The sequence below is a fragment of the Scardinius erythrophthalmus genome (genome assembly GCF_964197995.2).
Source record: "Scardinius erythrophthalmus genome assembly, chromosome: 9".
Lineage (NCBI taxonomy): Eukaryota > Metazoa > Chordata > Actinopteri > Cypriniformes > Leuciscidae > Scardinius > Scardinius erythrophthalmus.
The window spans coordinates 9,300,083-9,325,785 of NC_138229.1; the positions used below are offsets into that span (position 1 = coordinate 9,300,083).

Genomic DNA, 25,703 nt, shown 5'->3' on the forward strand with positions numbered 1-25,703 from the left:
TATCAATACCGCCATCTTGTGGTTGTATTATTTATTGTGGTGGTGTTTCGCGCGCATTATTTTCTGACATAGGTTGGATAACGCTGTCCCACAGCACAAAAATGTATTATACTTATCACAATAATAGGGATTAATATGTATTCTTGGATTCATTTCTATTAGAACCTTAATATATGAATCGAATTTTGCAGCAGCAGTGACATTTGTAAAGTTAATAGTGTATCAGTCGAACACAAGAGAGAGAGAACAATGTTTTAGCACTTAAACTTCTCTGGTAAGTGTTATTTATTCATTTTCAGTAACCTTTCAAATAACCCAGACGTATAATAACCATTTTAACATAAGCTACAGGTGCTCGGTTAGTCGCCCTTATAAAATTTACCAATTGTACACAGCCTTTCAGTCGAACTATTAGGCTACAAAAGTCAATGCAAAAAATATAGCAACTTGGATTCAGCCACAGCTGTTATCAAAAATGAAATAATATTAGCGATTTTAAAAGTAATTTTGATGGGTAATTTATGATGGGGTTTATACGACAGGCGAGATCATAGTCTATACTTATATGAATTAGGCCAAATCTGATGTATATGTGCAAGACTCTGAACAAAGCATATGAAGTCTGGGAAATGACTTAGTAGTTTTTTTTATTGATAGTCTAGAAATAAAAAGTTTTAGTAACAAAATACATTGTGTAAATACCTTAAGTAATTAGGCCAACAAAATAACACCAAAATAAACTACAACTTTTTGAATATTCACACTTATTATTCTCAGGCATTTCATATTATTACTTTCCTCTTGTGAACAAAACCACAGTTGAGCATCATTAGAGCTATCAAATGTAAGGTTTTAACTGATTTGATTAAAAGCTCAGCAACACCCTTTCAAAGGTCTTTTTCACAGGTTCAAATAAGCATCTTTATAGCACAGGTGTGATAGTTCTTGGCCTATTCAGCCGAAAGAACTGGAACAGCACGCCGCACAGCTCTCTATAGCGAAGCCCGTACAGGTACGGAGCTAAGGCTTTGGGCAGGATGAGTAAGACGTTACACACCACCATGGATATCCACAGGCTTGCTCTGAGGTCCAGAGCCTCACTTTTGTAGCAAAGCATCAGCTCGATCATCAAGACCAGCATGGGACAGAAAGCCAGGAACAGGTGGAGATAATGGATCAGAAATGTTCCTTTAGCACGGGACGAGGCTTGGCCCTTCCACACACCCGAATTGCGTGTATAAAAGTAGAGGATGAGGTAACCAGACAACACCAGCAGGAGGATGAAAATGATACTAGTGACTATCAGCAACATGGAAACATGGAGTGGGTGAAAGTGGCTTACAGTCAAAACCATCAGCAAAGGCAGGGAGCAGATGTGGAGGGCGCAGGGGGCCGTACTATGGTACCACAAAAACATGCCAACAGCTGCCGCAGGGAAAAAGACTGAGACGGCCCAGATGGCAGCAACTGCTCCGTAGGTTCGCGACACGGGCCACACTGCCAGGTAGCGAAGGGGTGATAACACAGCAAAGCAGGTGTCCAGCACCATTGCTGTAATACTTAGTACGCCAGAACTGTATAATACCGTGGATAGGAAGAGCAGCACGGCACACGGCCACTCTGTCATCAACACACCAGATAAGTTGATGCAGGCACTCAGAATATTCATGCAAACAAAGAGCAGGTCGCTGAAAAGAAGATTGGCCAGGAGGAGGAAGCGCGTCTGCTGCCGCAGGTCAACGCGGGACAGGATACGTATTAGAAGAACCGGAGTGGTCAGCAGAATGGCCAGGAAGGCCAAAATGGGGCACATCTCAAGCACTTTCATGTGGATGGGAGGGATGAATCCATGCCACTCATGCGCAAACATCTCCACTGGGCTTTCAGAGGAGTTGGAAAAATGCGAGGAACGTCTGTGAAGCTCAGCTCGACCAGACTTGTTGTACCAATTGCCAAATGAACAAAGCAGAGATAAAAAAAGGTCTTCCGCAGCTAGGTAGAAAAGCTTAGACTTTCCCTCCATCAGAGTTTCCATCTCTTGGCACGTGTTTGTGCGTCCAATCCAAAGGCAAAAAGAGCGACAGACAGGTAAATGTGTCTCTCCTTCTCTCTTCTCGCAGACTGTGGTAAGTGATTTAGGGGACAGATCTGTCACAGACAGGCTTGTAGATGGTTTCCGTGGAGATAGAGAAATGGGTAAATATCACTTCACAGCTAAAAGGATCAGAATGACACTGGGATTTTGCACCAAGGCATACATATTGATATGTCTTCCTAGAATCAGGACTATTGCGTAACATTTACACTGTTATTCTTGGACTAATTGATTGTTTAACTTGGAGGACTAAGTGCCTCGGGTTAAACATTGAATGCATATAGGAAATTGGAGAAAGACACAATCGTGTAAAAATCCTGTAATGTAAATTTATTTATCTTAAGAGAACAAAACAGCACTATCGACCAGTACTTACAAGAGTTTGAATCAATATTGTGGTCATGAATAACAACATACAGTACATTAACTGGGAGAATCTCACAAAAAAAATTGTCACGAGGACAAATAAAACAAAAAAAGAAAGAAGGATATTTTGCATGAAAACATCTAAGCCTGTTCCATATCTTTTTTTACATATAAGAGAATGGCATGCAAAAAAAAGAATCTTATTGTCATTATGAAGATTATCCTGCACACACACACACACACACACACACACACACACACACACACACACACACACACACACACACATAATATAATATAATATACAAAACTCAGTATACATATATATTTATTACATGGCTTGGCTGAATTCCAATGTAGAATGCGGTCTGTTATTTCTTGATAACAGACCGCTGCGAACTATAACAGACCGTTGCCATGCAAAACAGCGCGTTGCTATGGACGCGGAACGGACTATTTTCTTTGGCGGAAGCAATACAATCGTTTTTAAAACAATAAACGCCTTTTTAAATCAATAATTTGTGTCAAATTAATTATTTATTTTTTAGGTAGCCATGTAATAAGCGGGATAATTTACAGAGAGGCGGTCGTTATAGCGAATAACAACCCCTTCAGGCTGATTCAAGACCCCTCCGCTTCGCGTCTGGGGTCTCGTTCAGCCTGTCGGGCTTGTTATTCGCTATAACGACCGCCTCTCTATACATTATCCCTTACATACATACTGAGTTTTGTTTCCACATGATGATGATGATGAGAATTTGGGAAATTGAAATGCTTAAATATAATGACATGAAAATGTCATATTGCTAAATATTAAAATATAGATATTACAATTACATATAGAAATATTAGTTGTTTTTTTAACCTTTTTATTTTGGTGTAAAATCTGACCTGGACATTTCTTTGTGAGATTCACCCAGGTGCACTTGATATAGTTTTGTTATGATGAATAACAGGATATAGCATTCAATCTTTAGTTTACAAATGAAAATATAAATTTAAATAAATGTAATGTTATTTCATGTTAACAGTAAAAATGCTTTAATAGAATATTAATACTAAATATTAAATGTTTAGTAATTTAAATTCACTCTTCTGCAAATTAATCCTCCAAAAACAGAGGAACCAGATCCAGTTATTTTGCAGGCTGGCTCTGCTCTAGCTTCAAGTCCACTCCTCTAGGCTGCACTTCTCTGACTTTGATGTCTCTTCTTCCACAACACCTGCTGGACAGTCTCGTAAATCTCACGATAGCGCAATATGTACAGGTAAGGAGTGCAACAGCGTGGCAACAACATCAGTATGCACATATTCACCAAGTCAATCAACACTCCCACCACATCATCCTCGATTTCCTGCTTTAAAAGAGCCAGCTCGACTGCAAAGACTAACGCCGGTACAAAATACATCATGAGCAACAGAGTGTGTGCTAAAAGCGTCATACGCGCCCGGGAATAGCGACTACGCCATATCCCAGAAGTCTTGGTGATGATGTAGAGATGTATGTAACAGTACACAATGAGAACAGTGCAGAGGCTGATGGCAATGATGAAGTACAAATGAACGCCAACCTTCATTTTCTCCAGCGAGTGCAACGCAATCAGGATCAAACACACTGGACGGCTCGGTTGGTTCCTGCCCATCACCACCTCAAACATCACTAGCAAGGAGACCGGACACACTGCGGCCATCACCCATATGCTCATGATTATCTTCTTGGCCCGAGATGGCGGGATAATCTCTTTGTAACGTAAAGGCCAACGTACAGCCACATATGTGTCGACAACCATCATTGTGACCGTGATCACAGAGCAGCTGTACGTCATTACCATGCTCACCATCATAAACTCACACAGCGAGTGGGGCATGTGCAGGCCTACAGAGTTGCAGGAGACCATCGCAAGGTTTATGGTGAGGAACAGCATGTCTGCGAAGAGCGTGTTTGCAAGGAGCAGGTAGCGGGTCTCTTGGCGTAGCGAAGGAAAGCACAGAATGCAGATGGACAGAACGGGGTTGACCAGCATTGTCACAGAGGTTAGCAGAACCGTGGGGATGAGGAACAGATCCATATGTCTGGTGTCCATTATTCTGTACCAATCCACAGAGATGTTAACGACGAAAGATTGAGCCATATTTAAAGTCCAATGACGCACTACTGAGAGAAAGCGTTGGAGTGAAGAACAATTGCTCCTCTGTATGCTGAGACTGGAACGGTGGAGCACATATATAGATTCTCTACCTACAGAAAACAGAAAAAACATGAGTACAAAAATATGTACATTACCGTACACACAGTATGACCTGTAAACTTAGGATAAGGCTTCAAAACAAATTTCAAACAAAAGCAAATTCAGGTTTATTATTTTTTTAGAAGTAAAGACAAGAAATACACTGATAATCAAATACACTGTCCAATCAAAAGCTCTATAGAATAAGAATGTCCATCCTCCTAATTATCAGTATGTCCCAATTTCTGGTGGACATTAAAATGATAGATCACCCAAGAATGAAAACTCTTTTACTCCTCATGTTGTCCCAAACCTGTATGAATTCTTTCTTCTGTGGAACATAAAAGAAGCTATTTTGAGAAATGTCTTAGATTTTTTTTTTTTTACATTACAATGGAAGTCAATGGTCATCAAAATGGTGTAGGTCCCTACATTCTTTAAAATATCCATGGGAGAAAGAAATGCCTAAAGGTTTGGAATAACATGACGGTGAGTAAATGTGACTGAATTTTCAGGTTTGAGTGAACTATCCCTTTAAATGGTTATTCTCCAAAAAATAAGGATAAATGATACATTAATCATAAAAACTAAAATTAAAATCATCAAACAAATTAAAACCATCAAACATCAAATAAAGCATTGATTAACTTCTTCTCCCAATACACAATTTGACAAACATAAGTCTTTTTTTTTTTTTGTAAATCATTGTAATTTCTATGAATTTCTAAGCATCTCATTCCAGTCTCTAGTAAATGGACCCGAACGACGAAGAGAATAAAAACAAATAGTCCAAACAATATACCTCTACTTAGAACAAGTTCATTCGTTTTTCTTACATATTCCTGATAATACTGCATTTTTTTAAAAAAGAGAAAGAAATGCAGAAAATGTCCATATTTTCATGAAAACATTAAGACACAAATGAAAGGGTTAATATCGATAACAGTATGAAATATATAAAAATCTACTTTTGAGTGAAACTGAATGAGCCTTATAAACTTAATTACAGTTTCATCTCAAATTCTCAGCCACAATGCCAAATGCCAACATTTTCAAATGAGTTACGGGGCAAAACGAATCTATGCAAATAATGTGTGTTTGTGACATGGTACTATTCCTGGTCCACAAAAACACTTCTGTTAGTTTCAGCCCCGTTTCACAGACAAACATTTCACAGAGGAAGAATGAAATATGGTTGTATTGACTAACAATCGATTAACTGTTAAAATGACTTGCGTACCTGTTCCACTCATCCACGTGCAGTAACTTCTGCTTCCATCCAGACCTCCATTAGACTAATGTCGCCCCAGATCAATATCTCCCGACTCTGTCCTTGTTATCAGAGAGCAGGCGTTCCACTGATGCGCACAGATCCGTAAACCATCGCCAGCACTAACACTCTTTAAGCTCTCTATGGTTACTCAGCATTTGGTGTAAATTGTGCTGACCCTCCCCATGACAGGCCGTTCAGATAAACTAACACTAACACCGTTATTACCTCAATGTCCCTCGACACTACTATGTGCCTCATATCCGGAGCTAAAAGCTTATAAAGCAATAAATGAGATGGAAGGTTAAACAAACAAATAATATACAAAAATGTTGGCATGACCACCAGCCCATAAACAAATGATGCTAGTAGTTTGCATTGTTTGTTTGTTTTATGCAAAACTGATACCATCATGTATCACTCACAAAGAAAAAAACATTGGTGAATTTTGCTGAATGAAAAAGTTTATTCATTTTGAATTTTTTTTTTAATACAAAATGCCTCATTTCCTGTCCTTCTTGTAACCAGTGTTCCAGTGATGCTTCCTCCTGTGCTGTCCGTCATCATCATCATCATCTTCTTTATCCTCCCCTAACTCCTCGTCCTCATCACTGCTGTACTCGTCCTCCCTCCCTTCTTCCTCCTGCTCTCTCGCCATCAGTTTGCGGAAAACATGGAACTCCTCTACAGTTGCCATGGCGACCTGCGTCAGGTAGGTTTCCTCTGAGACGCAGAGGACGTCGTTGAGCGGGGGGTTGACGATGAGCGTTTGGCCCTTCTTGTCTGGCGTCTGGTACAGTCCCCTCCGCTCCAGAAAACAGTGACGACACCGCAGCTCAGACAGAGACATCCTGAACACCTTCGCCTTCAACATCTCTGCCTGCCGCACACCCATACGGAAATACGCATACTGCGGGGCGGGGGGGAAACAAGCTGTGAGTCAGTTTGCAACTACTGTAAAACAAACACTGCCCTGCGAATGCCAACTTCAATGAGCCGCAATGGCTCACACAACAGTCACAAGAAAACCATTTACAAGGAGAGTTTACCCTAAAATCAAACTTTTAGTGAAGAACGGTTTAAACTTACAGATACCTGTCGTACCTGAAATTTGTACTCCAGCTGGACCAAATCCTCCTCTAAAACCTCGGGTGAGTCTCTGAGGATGTCTGTGACCTGTTGGCCGGTGAAGAGACATTTTTCTCTGAGCAATCGGGACACCATGTTTACCCTCTTGATAGGCAGGACCATGATCTTGGGGTAGTGACTGATCATCCTCTGAAGACTGCCTGTGGACAGATTTCAGACAGATTTCAACTTGACTGGCTTTCAAACTGGGGTCTATGAAGTAGTCTATAGAGAACTTTTTTTTTTTGTATTTTAACAATGAGAAAAAAAAAGAAAAAAAAAAAGAATAGTCGGAGACAACAGCCTTGTGGGCAGCGCTCTGACATGCGGGCGACTTTAGTTTGAGTCCTGGCTCGTGGACCTTTCCAGATCCCGCCCCCCTCGCTTACTGTTGATTGTAAATAGAGCTGGTAAACTTCTACCCGCTAAATTGTAGCATTCTTCACACGAAAAATTATATAAAAAATTCACAGACAACATATGTTCACATTCATGGCAAAATTCAAACGGGACCAGAAAATAATTATTTTCTCACATTCACTTGCATTGACGATTTTTCAACCTAGAGGTCCACTTGGGGTTTTACGGATTTTACCAGCTCTAAACTGTCCTATCTCAATAAAGGTAAAAAATGCCTAAAATAATCTCACAAAAAAAAAAAAAAAAGATTTAGCATTATTAGAATTAGAAATTAACGTTTAATTTTGAGCATTTTTTACCTTCTCTCTTTACTTGCAATGTACATAGGTTTAAGGTTTAAAATGCTTTGGAACAATATGTATCATAAACTGTTCAACACAAATATATCATAGTTGAATTAATTAATTTAAGTTTATCTTTTATTTTAATATTACTTGATACAAAGTAAACATTTTCCAAATAATGTTTCACATTTCACTCATTTACACCACCGTTCTAAAGTTTGGGGTCAGTAGAATTTTAATAAAATGTTTTAATAAGAAGTCTCTTATGCTCACCGGCTGCCTTTATTTGATCAACAATACAATAAAACAGTAATGCTAAATATTATTAAAGTATTTATTTGTTTTAAATGTTAACATGTTTACAATATAATTTAATCCTGTGATGGAAAAGCTGAATTTTCAGCATCATTACTCCAGTCTTCAATGTCACATGATCCTTCAGAAATCATTCTAATATGCTGACTTGGTGCACAAAAAACATTTCTTACTATTATCAATGATGAAAACAGTTGCGTTGTTCAATATTTTTGTGGAAACTGACTTCGGAAGTTCAAAAGAACAGCATTTATTTGAAATAAAAAAGTAACTTCAAATGTCTTTACTGTCAGTATTTATCAATATAATGCATGCATGCTGAACAAAAGTATTAATCTAAAAAAAAATATATCTTACTGACCCCAAACTTTTGAACGGAAGTGTAATTTCCAACCAGAAAAGATGCATCACCTTCTAACAATCCCATCTTCCTCAGATGATTGATGCGCTGCTGTAAGTCTGCACCTTTAAGTGAATATACCTCTGGACACTTTTTCATTATTTTCAGGATACTGGAGGGATTTAATCCCAGGAGCAACAGTGCTGTCAGAACAGACGGAACGTGTTTCCCACGGCTCTTCGTTGCACCATCATGCATCTCCTCGGCTTGGGTTTCCGAGAAGCCCATCTCAAGCAAAGAGGACAGAGTGAGCTGGGTCACAGGACTGTGGGTGACCTGACCGGTGCGAGATGGGTTCACGTGATGGGGCTCTTGTGTGGTGCAGAACGGCATATGACCTCTGCTCGCAGCCACAGGACAAACACGCCATCTCCACATCCACTGCACCATCTGAGACACAGAGAGAGGAAGCAAATGCTGTTCAATTCAGTAAATAGTGTTTGGACAATAAATCTGACGCCTGGTTTCACAGACAGGGCTTAGAATAAGCCAGGATTTGACCTTTTTTAAATTAGGACACTTTTATAAACATGCCTTAGACAGAAAAAAACATTACTGGTGTGCATCTTGAGACAAAACAATGGCACCAACATATTTTAAGATATAGTGCAAATTGCTTTCAGTTAAAACGGCTCAAACATGCACTTTAGTCTGAGACTAGGCTTAAGCCTGGTCTGAAACCAGGGATAAATATATTTGAAACAATCTATCAGCTTTTCTCAGGATTAACTTTACTTTTAGCCCCAGTCTCCCTTATGTGTGTATGTTGAGATGCTGTAACTGTTGAGGGGCTATACATTATTTTGAATCAGATTTAGCTAAAACAATGAGACGTTTTAGATGTATGATTGAATGATTGTGACCTTGCACTTCTAATCATCGAGGCAGACGTTTCTTGCAAAACTATTTTTAGTTTTAACGTTGTGTTAGGATATGCAGATTTTCTAGCAATCACATAAACTGTTATAATATTAAATACGCTATTAAACCATTTTTATAATCAGATTCATCACGGAATCTGCTTGATACAAAGTTATAGTTGGGTGCATCGCGACAGTTTCTTAGCAGCTGTTAAACATTAAGTCGAGAGTCTAATTCCATGATAATGTGTAAAATATCTTTTAACATTTCGGCCTCACCTGTTTTCTGCAAACATGCGTACCCATATCTGTGCCGCTTCAAAATACACCCGCGCTGCAACAACAGCCAGCGCTCAAAAGTTCCGGATATTTCAACAGAAGACATTATAAACTGCAATCATTTTTATTGAAGAAATTCCCGTGACAATAACATTTTAATAGAGGCTTTACAAAGCCTGTGAGCAATTTGAAATACCAGTAACAACAGACAGCCAAAGCAAACTGAAATGCCAATAATTTATTCACAAGATAAATATTGCAATTTTAAAATTAATTAATATATTCATTATTTAAAAGGTTAAAAATCAACCTAAAAATATTTTAAAAACTCTGAAGGCCTAATAACAAAAATCTTAAAGCTTAGGTAACCCACATCCAGGTCTAGCGCATGTGCCATGTTTTAATAGAACAATCCTTGTGCTCAACACCATTACAACAAACAACAAGAACTTTCTACATCTCAGAATACCATGTTTTAAACCTCTGTGAAAGGTGAAATACACAACACGTTTGATAAATACACTCCTATTCCTTCACCAAACACAGAGATAAAACTGTTTCTTAGCAACACAGATTGCTTCCATTCCCAGTCACACTTTGCTTTTGCTCTTTGGACGGACTGGTATCATCAAGAAGGACAGCAGCAGGTGGACGGAGAGTTCTGCAGAGATTGTGCATTAGTGTTCATGGTGACATTAGATGTAATGTCATAATTAGTTGGCCAGAACGCATTAGTGTTTCTTTCACAACAGTTCCTCACTCGTCGGTGAGGTATTTCAGCAGCTCGGACTGCAGCGCCGCCATAGTTCTCCTCTGCTCCTCATCCTCCTCCTCATCTTCTAAAGGAGTGTCTTCCAAGTTGTTTTCGGGGTCCAGGCAGAGGATGTCCTCTCGATGCACACATGACGAGTTGGAGTCCACATGCTCTGTGGATTCTGAGATAAAATCGTGTATCGTAAGAAACCGGCAGCATTGGATTTAAAGTCAAATATGTTTGACTGAGCTGAATATTATCTTTTTGGTAGCATAAAAGGCCACAATATACAAATAAACTAAAACCAATACCGTTGCTGGAGGGAAAGACCTCTCCCCACGAGTACTCTGCTAGATTTATGGGTTGCTGTATCCACTGTGACTCCAAGAGCTCCTCTAGATTCAGTCTCTGATCAACCACTGGGTGCAAAAGACCAGCCAACAGTGCATACAACTCTAAAACAAGAACAAACAGGTTGTACAGTAATAAAGCCACAATTTGCAGAATTAGTCACATGTCTATAGTCGATCCTTATTTCTGTGATGAAGCAGATCTTCAAACCTGTAGAAATCTCGCATGGAGGGTTGAGCCGGGCCTGCAGGGTTTCTTCCACACTGCAAAATGGGTTTTCACTGAACAGTAAGGTGTATAAGAGCACTCCGAGAGACCACATCTCCAGCTCTGGACCCTCGTATCTAAATACATAAAAAAAAAAAAAAAAAAATCACAATAAAATATGGAACTTGCGGTCTCATATTTCACCTTTAAATGCAAGCACAGATGAGTGGACACACACATTTATGCAAGATTGTATTCTCATTTTAAAAGTTATCACTTAAAGTCACATAACATTTTTTTTTTAAATTTAATATTGCAGAATTTACGATAAATCATTGATCCGTTCACATTTGATCTCATAATCTTTAAGTAAAATAACTTCCCCTTCATCTTGAGATCACAGCAATAGCAAACCACAACCATCCAATCAATTACTGATGGACAAAATCAAGTCCCGACCTACATTTACTCCTGTTCCAGAAGCCATTTCACCTGGATATACATTACAATAAGGAAAAGACTAATCGCAACTTCTGACTTTAAGGTGCCAATTTTATTTGTTAAAGTCATTATAGCACTATAATTGTGTGACATTCACCTACATAGGCTTAAAATCAACTTAAAATTTAATTTCACAACCTTATTTTAATTGAGATGTTGCATATTTCCAAGTTAAGCAGAATATTCAAACCCATTTCAATATATTTCAAGTAAGTTACTACATTTTTATTGAGGGAAAATTAATAAAGACTTGCTTTGATGAATCATGCACAATAACAGTATTAAAAGTAAATAGGATCAATTTTTATTTAATGTTGACTTTAGGGGGGTCGTAGTGATATCATCCTGTTAAGTTAATGTGTGGCTCTTTTTATAGACACGAATACATAACCCATGTTACCCTTCTTAACCACCTGATCCTATCCACTATTCTGTCCTTATCAGGCTAAGACACAGATGGAACTGAGACGGGCTGTGTGATGTTTCGGTACGTACGGGTTTCCCTGAAGCACCTCTGGTGAGCAGTACTCCAGAGTGCCACAGAAGACATAGAAAAGTTTTCCGGGTTCCAGCAGGGCAGCTGAGCCAAAGTCGATCAGCCGGATATGAAAGTTGGAGTTTATGATGATATTTTCATCCTTTATGTCCCTGTGAAGCACTCTTTTGCCCCGCAGGTAACTCACTGCATCTACCAACTGCATACAGACACATACAGAAATATCAGGTAAAAGTGAAAGAAATATTCAATAAAACTTTACTCCAGGGCTCACATCAGAATATAACAGGACTACTGGCTACCAACACATCTACTCTGTGCTAAAGTTCTCATAGTCTGTTTCTCACCTGTCTGAAGATGTAGCTGGCAAGAGGCTCGTCCAGTCTAGGCTGCATGTCAATAAACTCAAACAGGTCTAATCCGTCCCCATGTTTCTGCATGACCATTTGGAAGAATCCCTCATTCTCAAACACCTCCAGTACCTGCAGAAAAAATGTAATACACTAAACATCAACCACAGAGAACATGCTATAATAACGATAGCATTTTCTCAGGATTCTTTGATGAATTGAATGTTCATTTATGTGAAATAGAAATATTTTGTAACTTATAAATGTCATTATATACCATCACTTTTGATCAGTTTAATGCATCTCTGCAGAAAAAAAAAATTCTTTAATGACTTTTTTTTTGCACAAATGAGAAGTACAGTAAAAATGTATTTTCAAATAAAGGCACAATGTTTCATCACAATGAAACCAAGGAAGATTTATTCATACAATTGTATGCACCGATACATTATACATATTATAAATTAAATTGTTTTGGTTAGAATTTACATAGATAAATAAAGCATGTGTTCTGAATTGGACAGGTCGAAAGAATTAATTTGCATAAGAAAATAAAGTTGTAATGCAAAAAGTGAGCACGAAACTAGTCTGCTGTGGCGTTTAGGAAACTTAAAGGGTCCAAACTCATTTTTTGAGATGTTAACATATGTACAGGTTGCACATCAATGAAAACAACAATAGCTCTCATTGTGTTTTTTATTAATGGAAATGGTTTTTTTTTTTTTTTGTGTGCCATTTTGTTCTTCTGGTTTAAAAATGCAAAGTTGAACCAACATCACGAAAAGGTGAGGTATATTCATTATTTCGGAGTGGTGATTGGCTGCCGTGGCTGGAGAGTATGATTTTACGTCATCATTAGGGCCCGAGCACCGATGGTGTGAGGACCCTCTTGGAATTGCTCTGTTTATTTTCTCTGTATTTACTCATGAGAATAGACTCATTTAATCCCTGTATTATGCATGAGATTGCATTACAGCGGAGAATTCAAATGTGAAAAGACCGGTTTGGTGCCGGTCGTTCACCTCTGCCTGTTTAGCTTTGTGTTTGGATAGAATTAGTAGTGTTGTTTGCATTTTCCCCATGATGATATCAGAACTAGAGTTTGACTACCAATACACGGAAAATATGACTAACAATATTTACTTTGTAACAGCATGCAGAGCGCGGATGAGAGAAGTTTCTATGTGGAACGCTGCAAAACTGGCAATGCAGATGACAGTTCATATCCGGACCAGAACAAGATATTTCTCATGCTCTCCTGCTCCAAACCAGCACAGTTTATGCGCACATATCTCATCATGTCTTCTTCAAATGAAATCGTCTATATGTGTGCAGATAAGGACACTGATACAGTGGTACGTCTGATCGTGAACCCGATGACATGATGGATTATTCTGATAATAATGTAGACCAAAAATTTACTCCCCCAACTCTGTTGCTTGTTTTTTAATAATATTGTTATATTATTTTATATACATATTTTAATAATGAGTGTGCTGCAGGTCTGTATTTTAATGTTTGTTAAAATGCTCAATTTTTGGAGTTCTTCTCAAATCTGAGGTGTGAATGATCAGGCTAAAACAGGGGGGTTTCATGAAACTTTAAATGGCCAAAGGAGCTGTTTGATCATTTTATTTTGGCAAAAAAATATTCTAAATATTTAAAATATAGTCAAACCGTTCTCTGAGTGTACCTTCACAATATTGGGATGTTGCAAACGAACCAGTATGGCCACTTCCTGACTGATCCGGCCCAGATCAGGATCATCCACCCAGCATTCACTCACCACTGCACTTTTCCTAATGAATTTCACAACCACCTGAAATTGAAGTGAGAGATAATAAATTCAACATCTCTTCAGCAGCTCATATAATTGTCCATAAAAGATTGAATGGACCCTACAGCAATGACAATGACTCAGTGTGTAAACATCCTCTTTTAAGATCCCTGTCTAAGGTTTGAACAACTGACGTCAACATTATCAGGTTATTATCTCTCAACCGGATAAATATGAGTGCATGGACAGCAGTGAGCGCAGAAAGAGTGTCACTGACTTCCTGTCCACATATCCGTCTTGAAGCGAGCCAGACAAAGCCGAAGGCTCCCTTTCCAATAGAGCGCAGTGGGCGGTAGTTTTCCTCAAAATAACCCTCGATTGCTCCGGACTGCTCCAGGTCCACAGAAGAATGCAAAGGATCTGACCGAATTGCCTAAACGAGAAAAAAACAGTTGATAAAGAAATGAGCTTTTTAAAGTCTGTCTTCTAGATTAAGATGCAGATCACCTCAGCAAGGCTGCAGGCAAAGGCCTCCTGTTCTGGGGCTCCTGTCCTCACTGTGGGAGACATTGTGCTCTGTAGCGCCTCCTGGTGGTGGAGCAAGAGATGACTCCCACTCAGCCATAGACAGACCAGAGAGCTGCCGCTGGACAGGGACACCCATCGCACATCACACTGCACCTCTACACGGGGTGAGAAAGAGATGCTGAAAATGACCACTTTATCAGTTATCATAAATGTACTGTAGAAAAGATGGATGGTGCTTTTGAAACATGGCATACAGAAAGAGTACACAGTGTGAAATGGAAAAATGAAGTACAGTAAGAGATAACGTACAGTCATTATCACAGAATAAGCCCAGGCAAGGTTCACCCCGAAGGGCTTTATTTTGCGATAATGACTACAATATCCTGCTTATTACACGACTACTTGCCAAATAAATAAATGGATAAGAAATGTTGATTGGAGTTTATATCATTTTATTATCTCACTTGTGGTTTACCTGATACAGACTGTGATTTTGGCAATCATATAAGATCATTACAAATCACACTGTATGATGCGGATCTAATAAACTTTGGTATGACATGTATGTAGACTGTACGATGATGACACCTCTTGAATCGTAGGCTACGAGCCAAGTTAGTATAGAGGAATAAAACATCATCAGCATATGCTAGTGGTAAACAAATAGAGCAAGATGAAATCGCACTTTGGCAATTGTGGTTTTTATGTGCGCTGAAAAAAAGAGGAGGAAGCAAAGAGGAGAATTTGGATGCGGTCATGGCTAGGGAAAAGAGGCCTACTTGGCATGCCAATCTTGCAGGAACGTAGCCAGAACTTTTTTCCAGGGGTTGCCAGTTAAGACCCAGTGATTTTATTGGGGTGCCAAAAAAAAAAAAGCTTCAAATCTAGAGAAAATCACTTAACGTGTAATAGGCTACCTTAAAATGGATGTGGAATGGAATACATAAAACGGATTTCATGTGACTGCATCTCAAAAACAGCACTGGTTAAACACTGGATCATTGTGCATTTTTGCCTGATATAAATTCTCTTCCATTAGCCATAGACAAGGAGTTTCGGACACAAACGCGATCGATCACCGGTAGAGCTCCTTGAGTAAGCCTATAACCGATTAAACGGCTTATATTTGTTAATAAACACCGCAAAATAATGTTTAAACTTTTTTTTAAAAACATTATAAAAAATGCAAAAGCGTGTTCATTTATATGAACAAATGCAAATGGGTGCGCATTTCTTTGGGCTATCACAGGATATGTGAATAATACAAGCTAATACAGGCATAATGCTGTGTGTGTGAGAGCGGCGTATAACCATGTGTAATATTTGTTAATTTTGTTGGCTAAACCTTAAAGTTTTTTTTCCATTCCATTGGGCTAATTTTCCTATGTAAACATGAGCTTGAGGAACCGTTGCGCTTGCGTCTCACTCTGCTGTTTTTTATGTTCGTAAAGCTGCTTCACCAAACAAGAATTTGCATCATTACCATGTCCACTACTTATTATAGGCATCTGTGGGCTTGTTTTTGTTTCCATACTAATAGGTGAAGTGACAATTTAGTTAAACTGGAGTGTGAACATTGCTGTTGCTTTGTGCCAGTGTCATAGTTCTTTGAACGGAGAAAAGTCAGCCATTAAAGCTGTCAAAATGCAACAGGGGTGGCCAAGCTTCAATCGGGGGTGGCACTGGCCACCCCCTAGCTACGCCCCTGCAATCTTGTAAATTGAGCTTGCGGTAAGTGGTTTTAAATTTTAGCGCCATGTAGTGTTGATAAATACGGCATTTCTTGTTGCATTTTTATTGTTCCATTAAGCAATAAATTATTAGTCAGTAGACCTAGGTTGTAGCAGCAAACACACTGAGATGAATCATGATCATGCTAAATTTCTGACACTCAGAAAACGATTGCAGGCTTTCTTTGGTCGCAAGAAGGTGACAACGGCCATCTTTGAACCTCTCTCACTGTATGACGTAGGACCACCGTTTAGGAACCACAACCACAGAAATCACCACAATTGGTCATCTTTGGTCATAAAAATAGTATTGAGAAGAAAAAAAAAAAACACTAAGCATTTCAATTTGCAAGATGGCACTAATTAGCCATTCAAAATTACAGTGTGAAAAAAGACCACAGACAGAGTGATACTAACCATGAAAGTAGCACTGGTATAATGCTATGGACAGTTTAGCAGTCATTACAGAAAAATGTTTTGCCACTCAATGCAGCGCAACTGATATTATCTGCTTCTAATATTGGCCTAATCAGACTAATGGCAAGTAAAAAAAAAAAAAAAAAAAAAAAAACTTATATAAAGTCCTACACAATATGGTCACTGTGTGTCCCTAGTATAATTAACACAGATGAGGTAGAGGTTGACATACCGATTGGCGTTCCGTCTCTGTTGTAGCACGTCACATGAATCCTGCCCTCTGGAATGGAAGAGTTCACCTTGACTTTCTTAGGAGTGGAGGTGGCAGGATTGTCGCCTGGCAACAGCATTCCACCCCTCCCTCTCCGGAGATCCAGAGCTCGGCCAACGGCATGTTCCGAAAAGGAATTCCACTGTCCCAGAACTTTAGTTAGATGATTTGTTGGCAGTTGCTCTAGAGTCTTTTGCTGAGGGCTTGCTTGCCTTTCTTTCGGTGATGGGGCAGTTCCTTGTGTTGCTTCTTGCTCAGAGCAGACTTGAGCTTCTGCTTCAGTGTCTGACTCTACAATGAAGGGTGAAGGAGTACGCAGGAGCTCAGCAGTGTCACATGACGCAAGTGAATGGTTAAGATCTACAGGTGCGTTTGGGATCTCAATGCTGTCGTTCAGGTTCATCTCTGACATGGCATGAATAATGACATCTCCGTTGGAGTTCAAATCCAGAAAGGTGCTGCCAGATTCCACTAGCTGACATCCCTGCTGAGACTCATCTATCTTTTCCGGACCAGAACCGCCCACAAGCCGCTCACAGAACCCAGATGACGACCCACTGCCCAGGGAAATCACCTCAAAACTGGAGTCCTGAAGCTGGGCCTGCTCTGAACACCGGCAGGCCTGTGTGTGAGGTTCAGAATGTGGTACAGAGTCACGGGACTTTACTGGAGCTTCTTTACGATCTGAGTTTTGGCCTGCCTTGGTAGAATCTCGTCCAGTGAAGAGCCGCCCAAATGGGCCACATTGAGCGGAAACCATAGCAGAAGGGCAGGTCCTGTGGACCTCCAGGGACTCCACCAGAGCAAAGGTCTGTAGCAGGGCGGTGGTAGAGTTGGCAGAGTCAGACTCAGACTCTTGAGTGGTCACATCCACAATCTGCTCACAAAGCTCTGTAGTGTCATCCATCCTGAGATAAACAGAGAACGATGTCAAATCATGGAAATCTGCACTAGTCATCTATTGTCTTCTTTTATGATCTATAGAGCTTATTCAGAGCAGCACCATGACAGGTATGAAAGCGAGGCTGTAAGCCGGGATAGACTTGCTGTGTTTTCAATGGCATCCGCTATAAAAAGCTCCTGACCTAGATCACTTATAATTTTCCACAGCTCATGCCGTCTGGAATTTTTTGTCTACTGATATTTCTTGGAAAGATATTTTTGCAGTGTTTCAAATCAGCAGAACAATGCAAAAGATGGCGAATCGAAGATGGCGCTGCTGTGAATAAGGTCTAAAGAGTGCTTATTTTTTGACATGAACAGAAAGATGATACATATTTTTAGGTTTAAGTGGGAATCACAGAAAGACACGTCCAGTTCATATTTCATCACAAAATCTAATTGATTCTTCAAAAAGAAGCTTATTTTTGAAAGCCAATAATAAAATAAAAAAATTCTACAAAGTAAAATTTTCATAATTAAGACAATAATGGTACACTACATATAATAGAAAAATAACATTTCAATTTATTTTTATTTAAAATCGCAAAAAATGACGAGCAACAAATGCTGCCATGTCAATCTGCAAAAATGTAATATAATAATAATGGGTTTTATTTCCTTTAGTACTTTTACTATTAGTACTTTTTTTTCCCAAGAATAAAATGACCTGGACATGTTTCTGACAGGCTTTGAGAAATTTACTATTAAACTGTGCACATTAACAAAAACTAAATGGGAGGATTTAGTGGAGTATCTAACCCATTCAGTGGTGTGGAGGTGACAGCAGGTGAGGTCATGGTTGATGGGACATTGCTCTCCTTCTCCAGTTTAGCAATGGTCCCAGTAAAGATTCTCTTTCCTTTCCCAAGACCCGCTCTCCTACGCATGGCTAGATGCACCATTACACTGTCACCAGCAAGCACTGTGTTTGGATCTGCACATATCATCCAGAGACAAAACACTGGTTAATACATAATGAAAACAGCAATCATTTATTCAACATTGAAGTTACAGCAAAAAATCTCTCATTCAAATCAGTACAGGAATTTTTTTTTAAAAGTAAAATAAAATAAAAAAACAAATAATTTAAGGGACAGCAATATAATTTAAGTGTGTATTGAGCAATAAAATTAAGAACTTACTACACGTCTCCTGTTGGTCGTCCTTAGTTGAGAGCATGTCAGTAGTGAGGGTTAGAACATCACTAGGGGGACAGTTAGCACTAGCAGAACATCTACAGGGGTCTGAGATGTAGGCAAACAGGATGAGAGGGGATTTTAGAACAGCATCACAAGCTAAAGTGTGTGTCCTTACAGCACATCATGTCTCTTTACCTATGTGGCTGTCATAGAGGATTGATGCGTCTCGTGGATGAGATGCAGGCTGGTCGATTCTTTCCGCAGCACAAACTCGCTCATAAAATGCTGGTATCAGGTATGTGACGTTCTACACAGGTGGAAAAACGTGCTGTTAGTATGTAAACTAGCTTCAACACATCACTTACAGGTTGGATCAGCTTTGACATTTAAATTTGCATATTTGTGTTATTTCCTCCGAGGGCATTACCTTTATAAAGGACAGTTATAGTCCTATAGTGCTTTTGGCCATACCCATTATCTAAATTACAGGGTAATTTCTTCATGCCCAAAGGGTAACGTTCAAAATGTTTTGATAATTATTGATCTGGAGTGTCCAGAGAATTGTACTTTTACATAATGGCGAATATTTAATGAACGATTTGATTGACAGCAGTGGTTCTTGAGGCAAAGTTGTTCAGTGTGAGGAGATCTATCAAATGATATGCATATTGTGTGGATGTGTGAAACACCATGTGATTACAGAGCTGTAAAACTTATTAACTGATATCTTTAAAAATTCTTATAGACCTCTAGAGCCATGAGTCGAACATGCCCACCGAGTTGGTGAAAAAAAATCTAGTTTTGTTCTCAAGTTATAGCCATTTTTGTAAAAGTGGCCCTGCCCACTTCAAACGTTTTGGCCCCCCTTAGCGACCATGAATCAATTAAAAAAAATTGTTTTGACAATTATTGATATTCAGACTCCAGAGAATATTTCTGCACTGGTTTGGTTTCGATCAGGCGAAAAACCTAGGACTAGTTGGTAACCAGACAGGACACGATAGCCATTGCCTTCTATGAATACTATGGAAGGCAATGGCTACAGTCACATGTCTGGTTACCGACATTCTTTAAAATAACTTATTTTGTGTTCAGCAGAAGAAAGAAACTCATACAAGTTTGGAACAACCTGAGGGTGAGTAAGTGATGACGATTTTCACTTTTGGGTGAACCATCCCTTTAAGCATATCTTTATTAAAAGGGTTCTACAGACCCTAAAAAGTAAATCCCAGCAACACAGGGAATGTTTCATAGCATCTCTACCTTTCCAAGCAGCTGACTGCTGTTGTATCCGAACAGCAGAGAGCTGAAGGGGTTGTTGAGACTGTGAATGGTGCCGTTGGGCAGGAGCGTCAGGAGACAGCTACTGGGAGCAAACACACTCACTGACCCAGAGTACAGCACACTGGCGCTGGGGGACAGGACACCACCCGTACACGATTTACCACCTGCAGGACAAGAGTGCACTGTGTTGATCATACTGAAAATCAATAGCAATTTGAAATGTAATTGAAATATATTAGGTCTGATTACATTTATCAGCAACATTCTTAATTTGATTGGACAAACACCAACAAGAAACAACAGTATAGATTTTTTTAATGTCAGACCAAATATTGGAAATGCACTATAACTAGCAACCTTGGGTTATAAATAAATCCCCACATATAGAGAAATCTGATTCACAGTTCACAGAGTACAAGACAACACACACTTAAGATAGACTGTGTTCGTGACTTCAGTCTGTTGAAGCAGCACAACAATAAAACTAACAGTTCTAAAACTCTACATGCACTGCAGTGAACGAGAGAGGACTGACCTGAAGGAGTTTGGTTGGGCCATTGAGAGCTTAGGAGTGAACCATCAGAAGGTTCTGGATGTGCTGATCCATTCATCTGGAGCGGTGATCTTCCACAGGACACAGCGGCCTGCAGGCGGACACATGCTGGAACCACCAAACCAGACCTGGCTTTCACAAACAATCTCTGCATACGCAACACCTGAGATAAAGAGCAAAGAAACAAAGGTGCACAATAGGATTGTTATTAAAAATTTAACTAAATGAAAATGATTAAAAACACTTGTATATATATATAAATTATTTATATAAATATTAGAGGCAAAAAAACCTAAACTAAACGCAAATTAGAAATTGAAATAAGTTGAAGCACTACAATTACTAAAAAACAAACAAACAAAAACTAAATAGATAAAACATAAATAGTAATAACTAAAGATAAATAAATAAAAATGACAAAAGCACAATATTACTAAAAATTTAAATTCAATGAGAACAAAAAAAACTATAAATTTATAAAAAACTATAATAGTATATAAATAATACAAATATAACACTGTTGCACAATGCTGGTTTGACAGAACCAATCATAAAGTTATTTTTGTTGTCACTAGCATGATTAAACAAAATTGCAAAAATGACAACCGTTTCCCTAGAGTTTTTATTTCATTTTTTTATGATCATGACCTTGGGAGTTGTCCTGCAGTGGAAAGGAATCTGTAAAGATGGCATAAGAGACATGATTGAAAGTCCAGTCATCTCCTCAGCAGCGTGGTAACCATAGAGATGGGCAAAAGTGGCGTCACAACTGAGGACTCCACCCTGAGGAAACAGGAGGAGGAGCTGGAACTTTTCAGCTTTACAATACAATTTTCTTCAATGGCACACTACACTACCCCAAAAGTTTTGGGTCGGTAAGAATTTTTTTATAGAAATCTCTTAAGATGACAAAAGGCTGCATTTATTTGATAAAAAAAATATAGAGAAATATATTGTGATGGCAAAGCTGAATTTTCAGCATCATTATTTCCAGGCTTTAATGTCACATGATCCTTCAGAAATCATTCTAATATGCTAATTTGCTGCTCAACAAACATTTATTATAAACAATATTGAAAACAGTCGTGCTACATCAGAAACAGAACGGGACATCAGTTCACCGTTTACCGCATTCAGTGTTGACGGCATTGCTGATTATAATGGCTTCTATTAGCTTTAGTTAATCGCTTGTTTCTGGTGTCGACATGGTGTAAGTCACTTTTGATCAATTTATGCATCCTTGCTGAATTAAAGTGCTAATTTATTTAAATATCTTACTGACCCCAAAACATTTGAACGGTAGTGTGTGCTTCAATTAAACTCTTTTGAAAATAACACTAATGATCAACATCATGCTTAACTTAATTAAACCTTTCAGTTCACAAGGGAATGAATCTCACATTTTGAGTGAAAGTCACGTGTGCCGTGATTCTCTCCACTCGCTCCAGCAGGAGCTCTAAGATCTGCTGCTCCTCCGTTATCTGAAGCCACACAGACACAGGGAACTCGGCTCCTGTCAAACTCACTGCAGTCACCTGTGGAGAGAATGAGCCAGAGCCGTGCGTGACGCTCACATCCAGCACATGAAAGCAGAGATCAGAGCCAAAAGACACTTTTCCACCGTCGGGGCAAAACGTTCTCTTTGCTTAATCACTCCATTCCATGCGGATACAGTCCAGTCGGTATGGATATGGCTTTATTTTCCACTGTGGGACTGATAACAGCTTTTTGGAATGAAATAAATTATCAGTCGTTGCCTTGCTAACGCGAAAGTTTACAGACGATATATGATGTAAATAGAAACTAGATGTAAAAATGCTTTTAATTTTATAATTAATTTGTGTTTACGCTGCTCAAATAGCGCATATAGCCAGCTACAGAGAAACTGGTAGCCAGGCAGCAGGCAAGTGAACAATCCTGAATGGTGACGACACTACACGCATTCTTCCAGCACTGAGAATTCCAGGCCGAGGATGGTTTGTAAACAGGTTGTACCATACCAGGCTCAAGTGGAAATACAACTGGAACCGTTTGGCTCGACGATGGAAAAGCAGCTAAAAACAAAACGTACAGCAAGGAAGAAATTACATATTCATGACTCAAATAAGTTGGGCGATAGCTAAGTGAATTGTTGTTTAATTAAATGTAGTGTTTTATACCACTTTTGCAGAAATAGCAACTAGGTTCCCATCAGAATCCAGTGTCTCCTCCTTCAGGACTTCCACTAGCGTCTGATTGGCTCTTAGTAGAGAGGTCAGCTTCCGGCCAATCAAATCACTGTATGCGCAATCAAACAGCTTAGAAGCATGTTCATTTGCATCCAAAACCTTGCAAAAGAGAGAGAGAGAAAGAAATAATTGAAATCATTCATAATTTTATGAATAATAGTGCAGCTAAAAGATCAGGCGAAGTATCCCCATTACCAATATAATGTAGTGTAGGCCTTTGTTTAATCAGAAAAGGGGCTTTGAGGGGCACAACCGTCTGATACCTGTGATGTGGTGGAGTTAATGGACAGGACAGCTTTATTAGGGTTGATGGTGAGAGCTGTGCCTCTCTTCTCTGGAGCGATACAGATGAGCTGTCTGAGCAGAGAGTTCTCCAACACAGGAGACCCTTGATTTGATGACGGAGGCACAGGTTGGAAGCAATGCAGATCAGAAATCTGAAGATTCCTCATCGCCACTGATGAACCAACATGAGAATCACCTTTTGGAAAAGAAACAAGTCAGGTAAAAATGAATATTCCTCCATTATTTACTCAACTTTCCAAACTCATTTAAATTTCCTCTTCAGTGGAACTGGAACACAAAGAGAGATGTTCGGCAGAATGACAGCTTCAGTCACCATTCACTTTAATTACACACACAACCATTCTATAGTTTGGGGTTAGTATGTTTTTTTTTTTTTTTTACTTAATACTTTTATTCAACAAGGATGCATTAATTTGTGAGAGTTAAAAAAGCATTAAAAAAGTGAGAGTAATGACATTTATAATGTCACAAAAGATTTCTATTTCCAAAAATGCTATTCTTATTAACTCTCTATTGATAATAATAAATGTTTCTTGAGCACCAAATCAGCATACTAGAATGATTTCTGAAGGGTCACGTCATATTGAAGGCTGGAGTAATGATGCTGAAAATTCAGCTTTGCCATCACAGGAATACATTACAAATACATGAAAAAGAAAATAGCCATTTTAAATTGCAATAAAAAAAAAATACTCTATTTTATATCAAATAAATGCAGCCTGGGTGAGTATGGAAGCTTGTTTCTGCCACAGAATAAAAAATAAAACAGGTAATTGTGATGTTTTATCTCACAATTCTGACTTTTTTCTCACAATTGTTCGTTTATATTTCACAAATCTGAGAAATAAAATCAGTCTTTTTTTTCTTAGAATTGGACCTTTTAACTTGAAATTGCGAAATTCTCACTATTCTGACTTTTTTCCTTGCAATTGCAAGCTTACATTTTGCAATTCTGAATTGCTCGATATAAAGTCGCAATTGCAAGTTATAAGGTCCAATTCTAAGGGAAAAAAAGGATTTTATTTCTCAGATTTGTGAGAAAAACATCAGAATTGCGAGATATAAATTAGCAATTGTGAGCAAAAAAGTCTGAATTGTGAGATAAAGTCACAATTGTCTTTTAAACAGTTTTTTTACATGGCAGAAACAAGCTTCCATATAAGATACTTCTTTAAAAACAAAGAAAATCTTACCAATCCAAACTTTTGCCCAGTAGTGTATTTTTTTCAACGCAGTGAGAGTGAATGTTGACTAAGGCTGTCATTCTGACTAACAACTTTTTCTGTTCTACTGAAAAAAGGCTTACAGTTTTGGAACAATATGAGGGTGAACAAAAGTAAGCCAATCATCAGAGCAAACTATTTTAGAAGAGAATCCCTTTAGCAACCACCCTGAAACTGAATAATCATATTTTCTACTGAATAAACATTTTGCAACAACTTTTAAAAGATCTTCCTTGTGGTAACACTTTTTTGTCTTCTGTATACTGTATTGTTGTGATTTTGATCAAGTGTATTGTTATTATTTTATATTTATAAGTCCACACATTGTGGCACAGGTGTGGAAGCTGCGTGGCCCACCTGATGAGTCCATGCGGGTGAGAGTGCAGTTGCGTGCGGAAGGGAAGGACTGGTTCATGCAGAAGGAGTCACTCTTCATCATACTGCTGATACTGCCATCTTCATCATCATCATCATCAGCAGCAGAAGAAACACAAACACTGTCGCCCCTCGGGCTGCTCCTCCGGCCGTGCATCAACATCCCCGATGAGCTTCAAATGAATGTGGACAGTCAAAAATACGATTCTAACCAACGACCTTATTGTTTTCGAGACGAGCGAGAAAGCTTTAAATCACATATATCGCATAATAAACGAATAAATCATGATTGTAGGGAGCGCGACTCACCCACGGCACTGCTGTGCTTTCAGTTTACAGCCTGCAGCCTTGGAGACAGAGAGGGATTTTTCCTTCTTTCCTTTTAGACGACTTAATTGAATAATAAATAACAAAACAGACACTTGCTTAGAAATAAAGTTCTCAAATGGCCATAAATAGTGTAGTTTCGAAGTGTTTGTTTGAGTGAAGTATATCGCGGCCTAGAATGTTTGGCGCGTATGAAATCGAAATAAGGTGACGGAAGACGAGGGAGAGCAAATGAAAAAAGCGCATTTTGAAACTGACAGGGAGTTTATCCAATAGAAAACATCAGTGGGAGGAGCTTG

At 38.8% G+C, this 25,703-nt stretch overlaps 4 protein-coding genes across 4 annotated transcripts; all 4 read right to left on the reverse strand.

Moving 5' to 3' along the window:
- Window positions 1–922: 922 nt before the first annotated feature.
- LOC308696713 (putative G-protein coupled receptor 148) lies at window positions 923–2,035 on the reverse strand (the record flags this gene model as incomplete). The annotated part of the gene is made up of 1 exon (XM_081375605.1): window positions 923–2,035. One exon carries the CDS (start codon window positions 2,033–2,035, stop codon window positions 923–925), a length of 1,113 nt encoding a protein of 370 aa, XP_081231731.1.
- A 1,604-nt stretch (window positions 2,036–3,639) lies between these two features.
- On the reverse strand, window positions 3,640–6,010 carry LOC308695359 (putative G-protein coupled receptor 148; the record flags this gene model as incomplete). The annotated part of the gene is made up of 2 exons (XM_081373482.1): window positions 5,930–6,010; window positions 3,640–4,700 (listed from the first exon to the last, which is right to left on the reverse strand). Exons 1-2 carry the CDS (start codon window positions 5,940–5,942, stop codon window positions 3,640–3,642), a joined length of 1,074 nt encoding a protein of 357 aa, XP_081229608.1. The 5' UTR covers window positions 5,943–6,010.
- On the reverse strand, window positions 4,797–9,710 carry mterf4 (mitochondrial transcription termination factor 4). The gene is made up of 4 exons (XM_081373483.1): window positions 9,646–9,710; window positions 8,518–8,896; window positions 7,064–7,248; window positions 4,797–6,869 (listed from the first exon to the last, which is right to left on the reverse strand). Exons 1-4 carry the CDS (start codon window positions 9,670–9,672, stop codon window positions 6,462–6,464), a joined length of 999 nt encoding a protein of 332 aa, XP_081229609.1. The 5' UTR covers window positions 9,673–9,710; the 3' UTR covers window positions 4,797–6,461.
- A 39-nt stretch (window positions 9,711–9,749) lies between these two features.
- pask (PAS domain containing serine/threonine kinase) lies at window positions 9,750–25,646 on the reverse strand. Its single transcript, XM_081373586.1, has 20 exons — window positions 25,387–25,646; window positions 25,060–25,250; window positions 23,437–23,654; window positions 23,105–23,272; window positions 22,346–22,480; window positions 21,594–21,728; window positions 20,928–21,108; window positions 20,372–20,556; window positions 19,304–19,415; window positions 19,112–19,213; window positions 18,729–18,903; window positions 16,989–17,935; window positions 14,589–14,764; window positions 14,359–14,514; window positions 13,998–14,123; window positions 12,302–12,436; window positions 11,954–12,153; window positions 10,961–11,094; window positions 10,711–10,854; window positions 9,750–10,580 (listed from the first exon to the last, which is right to left on the reverse strand). The coding sequence occupies exons 2-20, from the start codon at window positions 25,238–25,240 to the stop codon at window positions 10,402–10,404; spliced, it is 3,789 nt and encodes a 1,262-aa protein (XP_081229712.1). The 5' UTR covers window positions 25,241–25,250; window positions 25,387–25,646; the 3' UTR covers window positions 9,750–10,401.
- Between the last annotated feature and the right edge of the window lie 57 nt (window positions 25,647–25,703).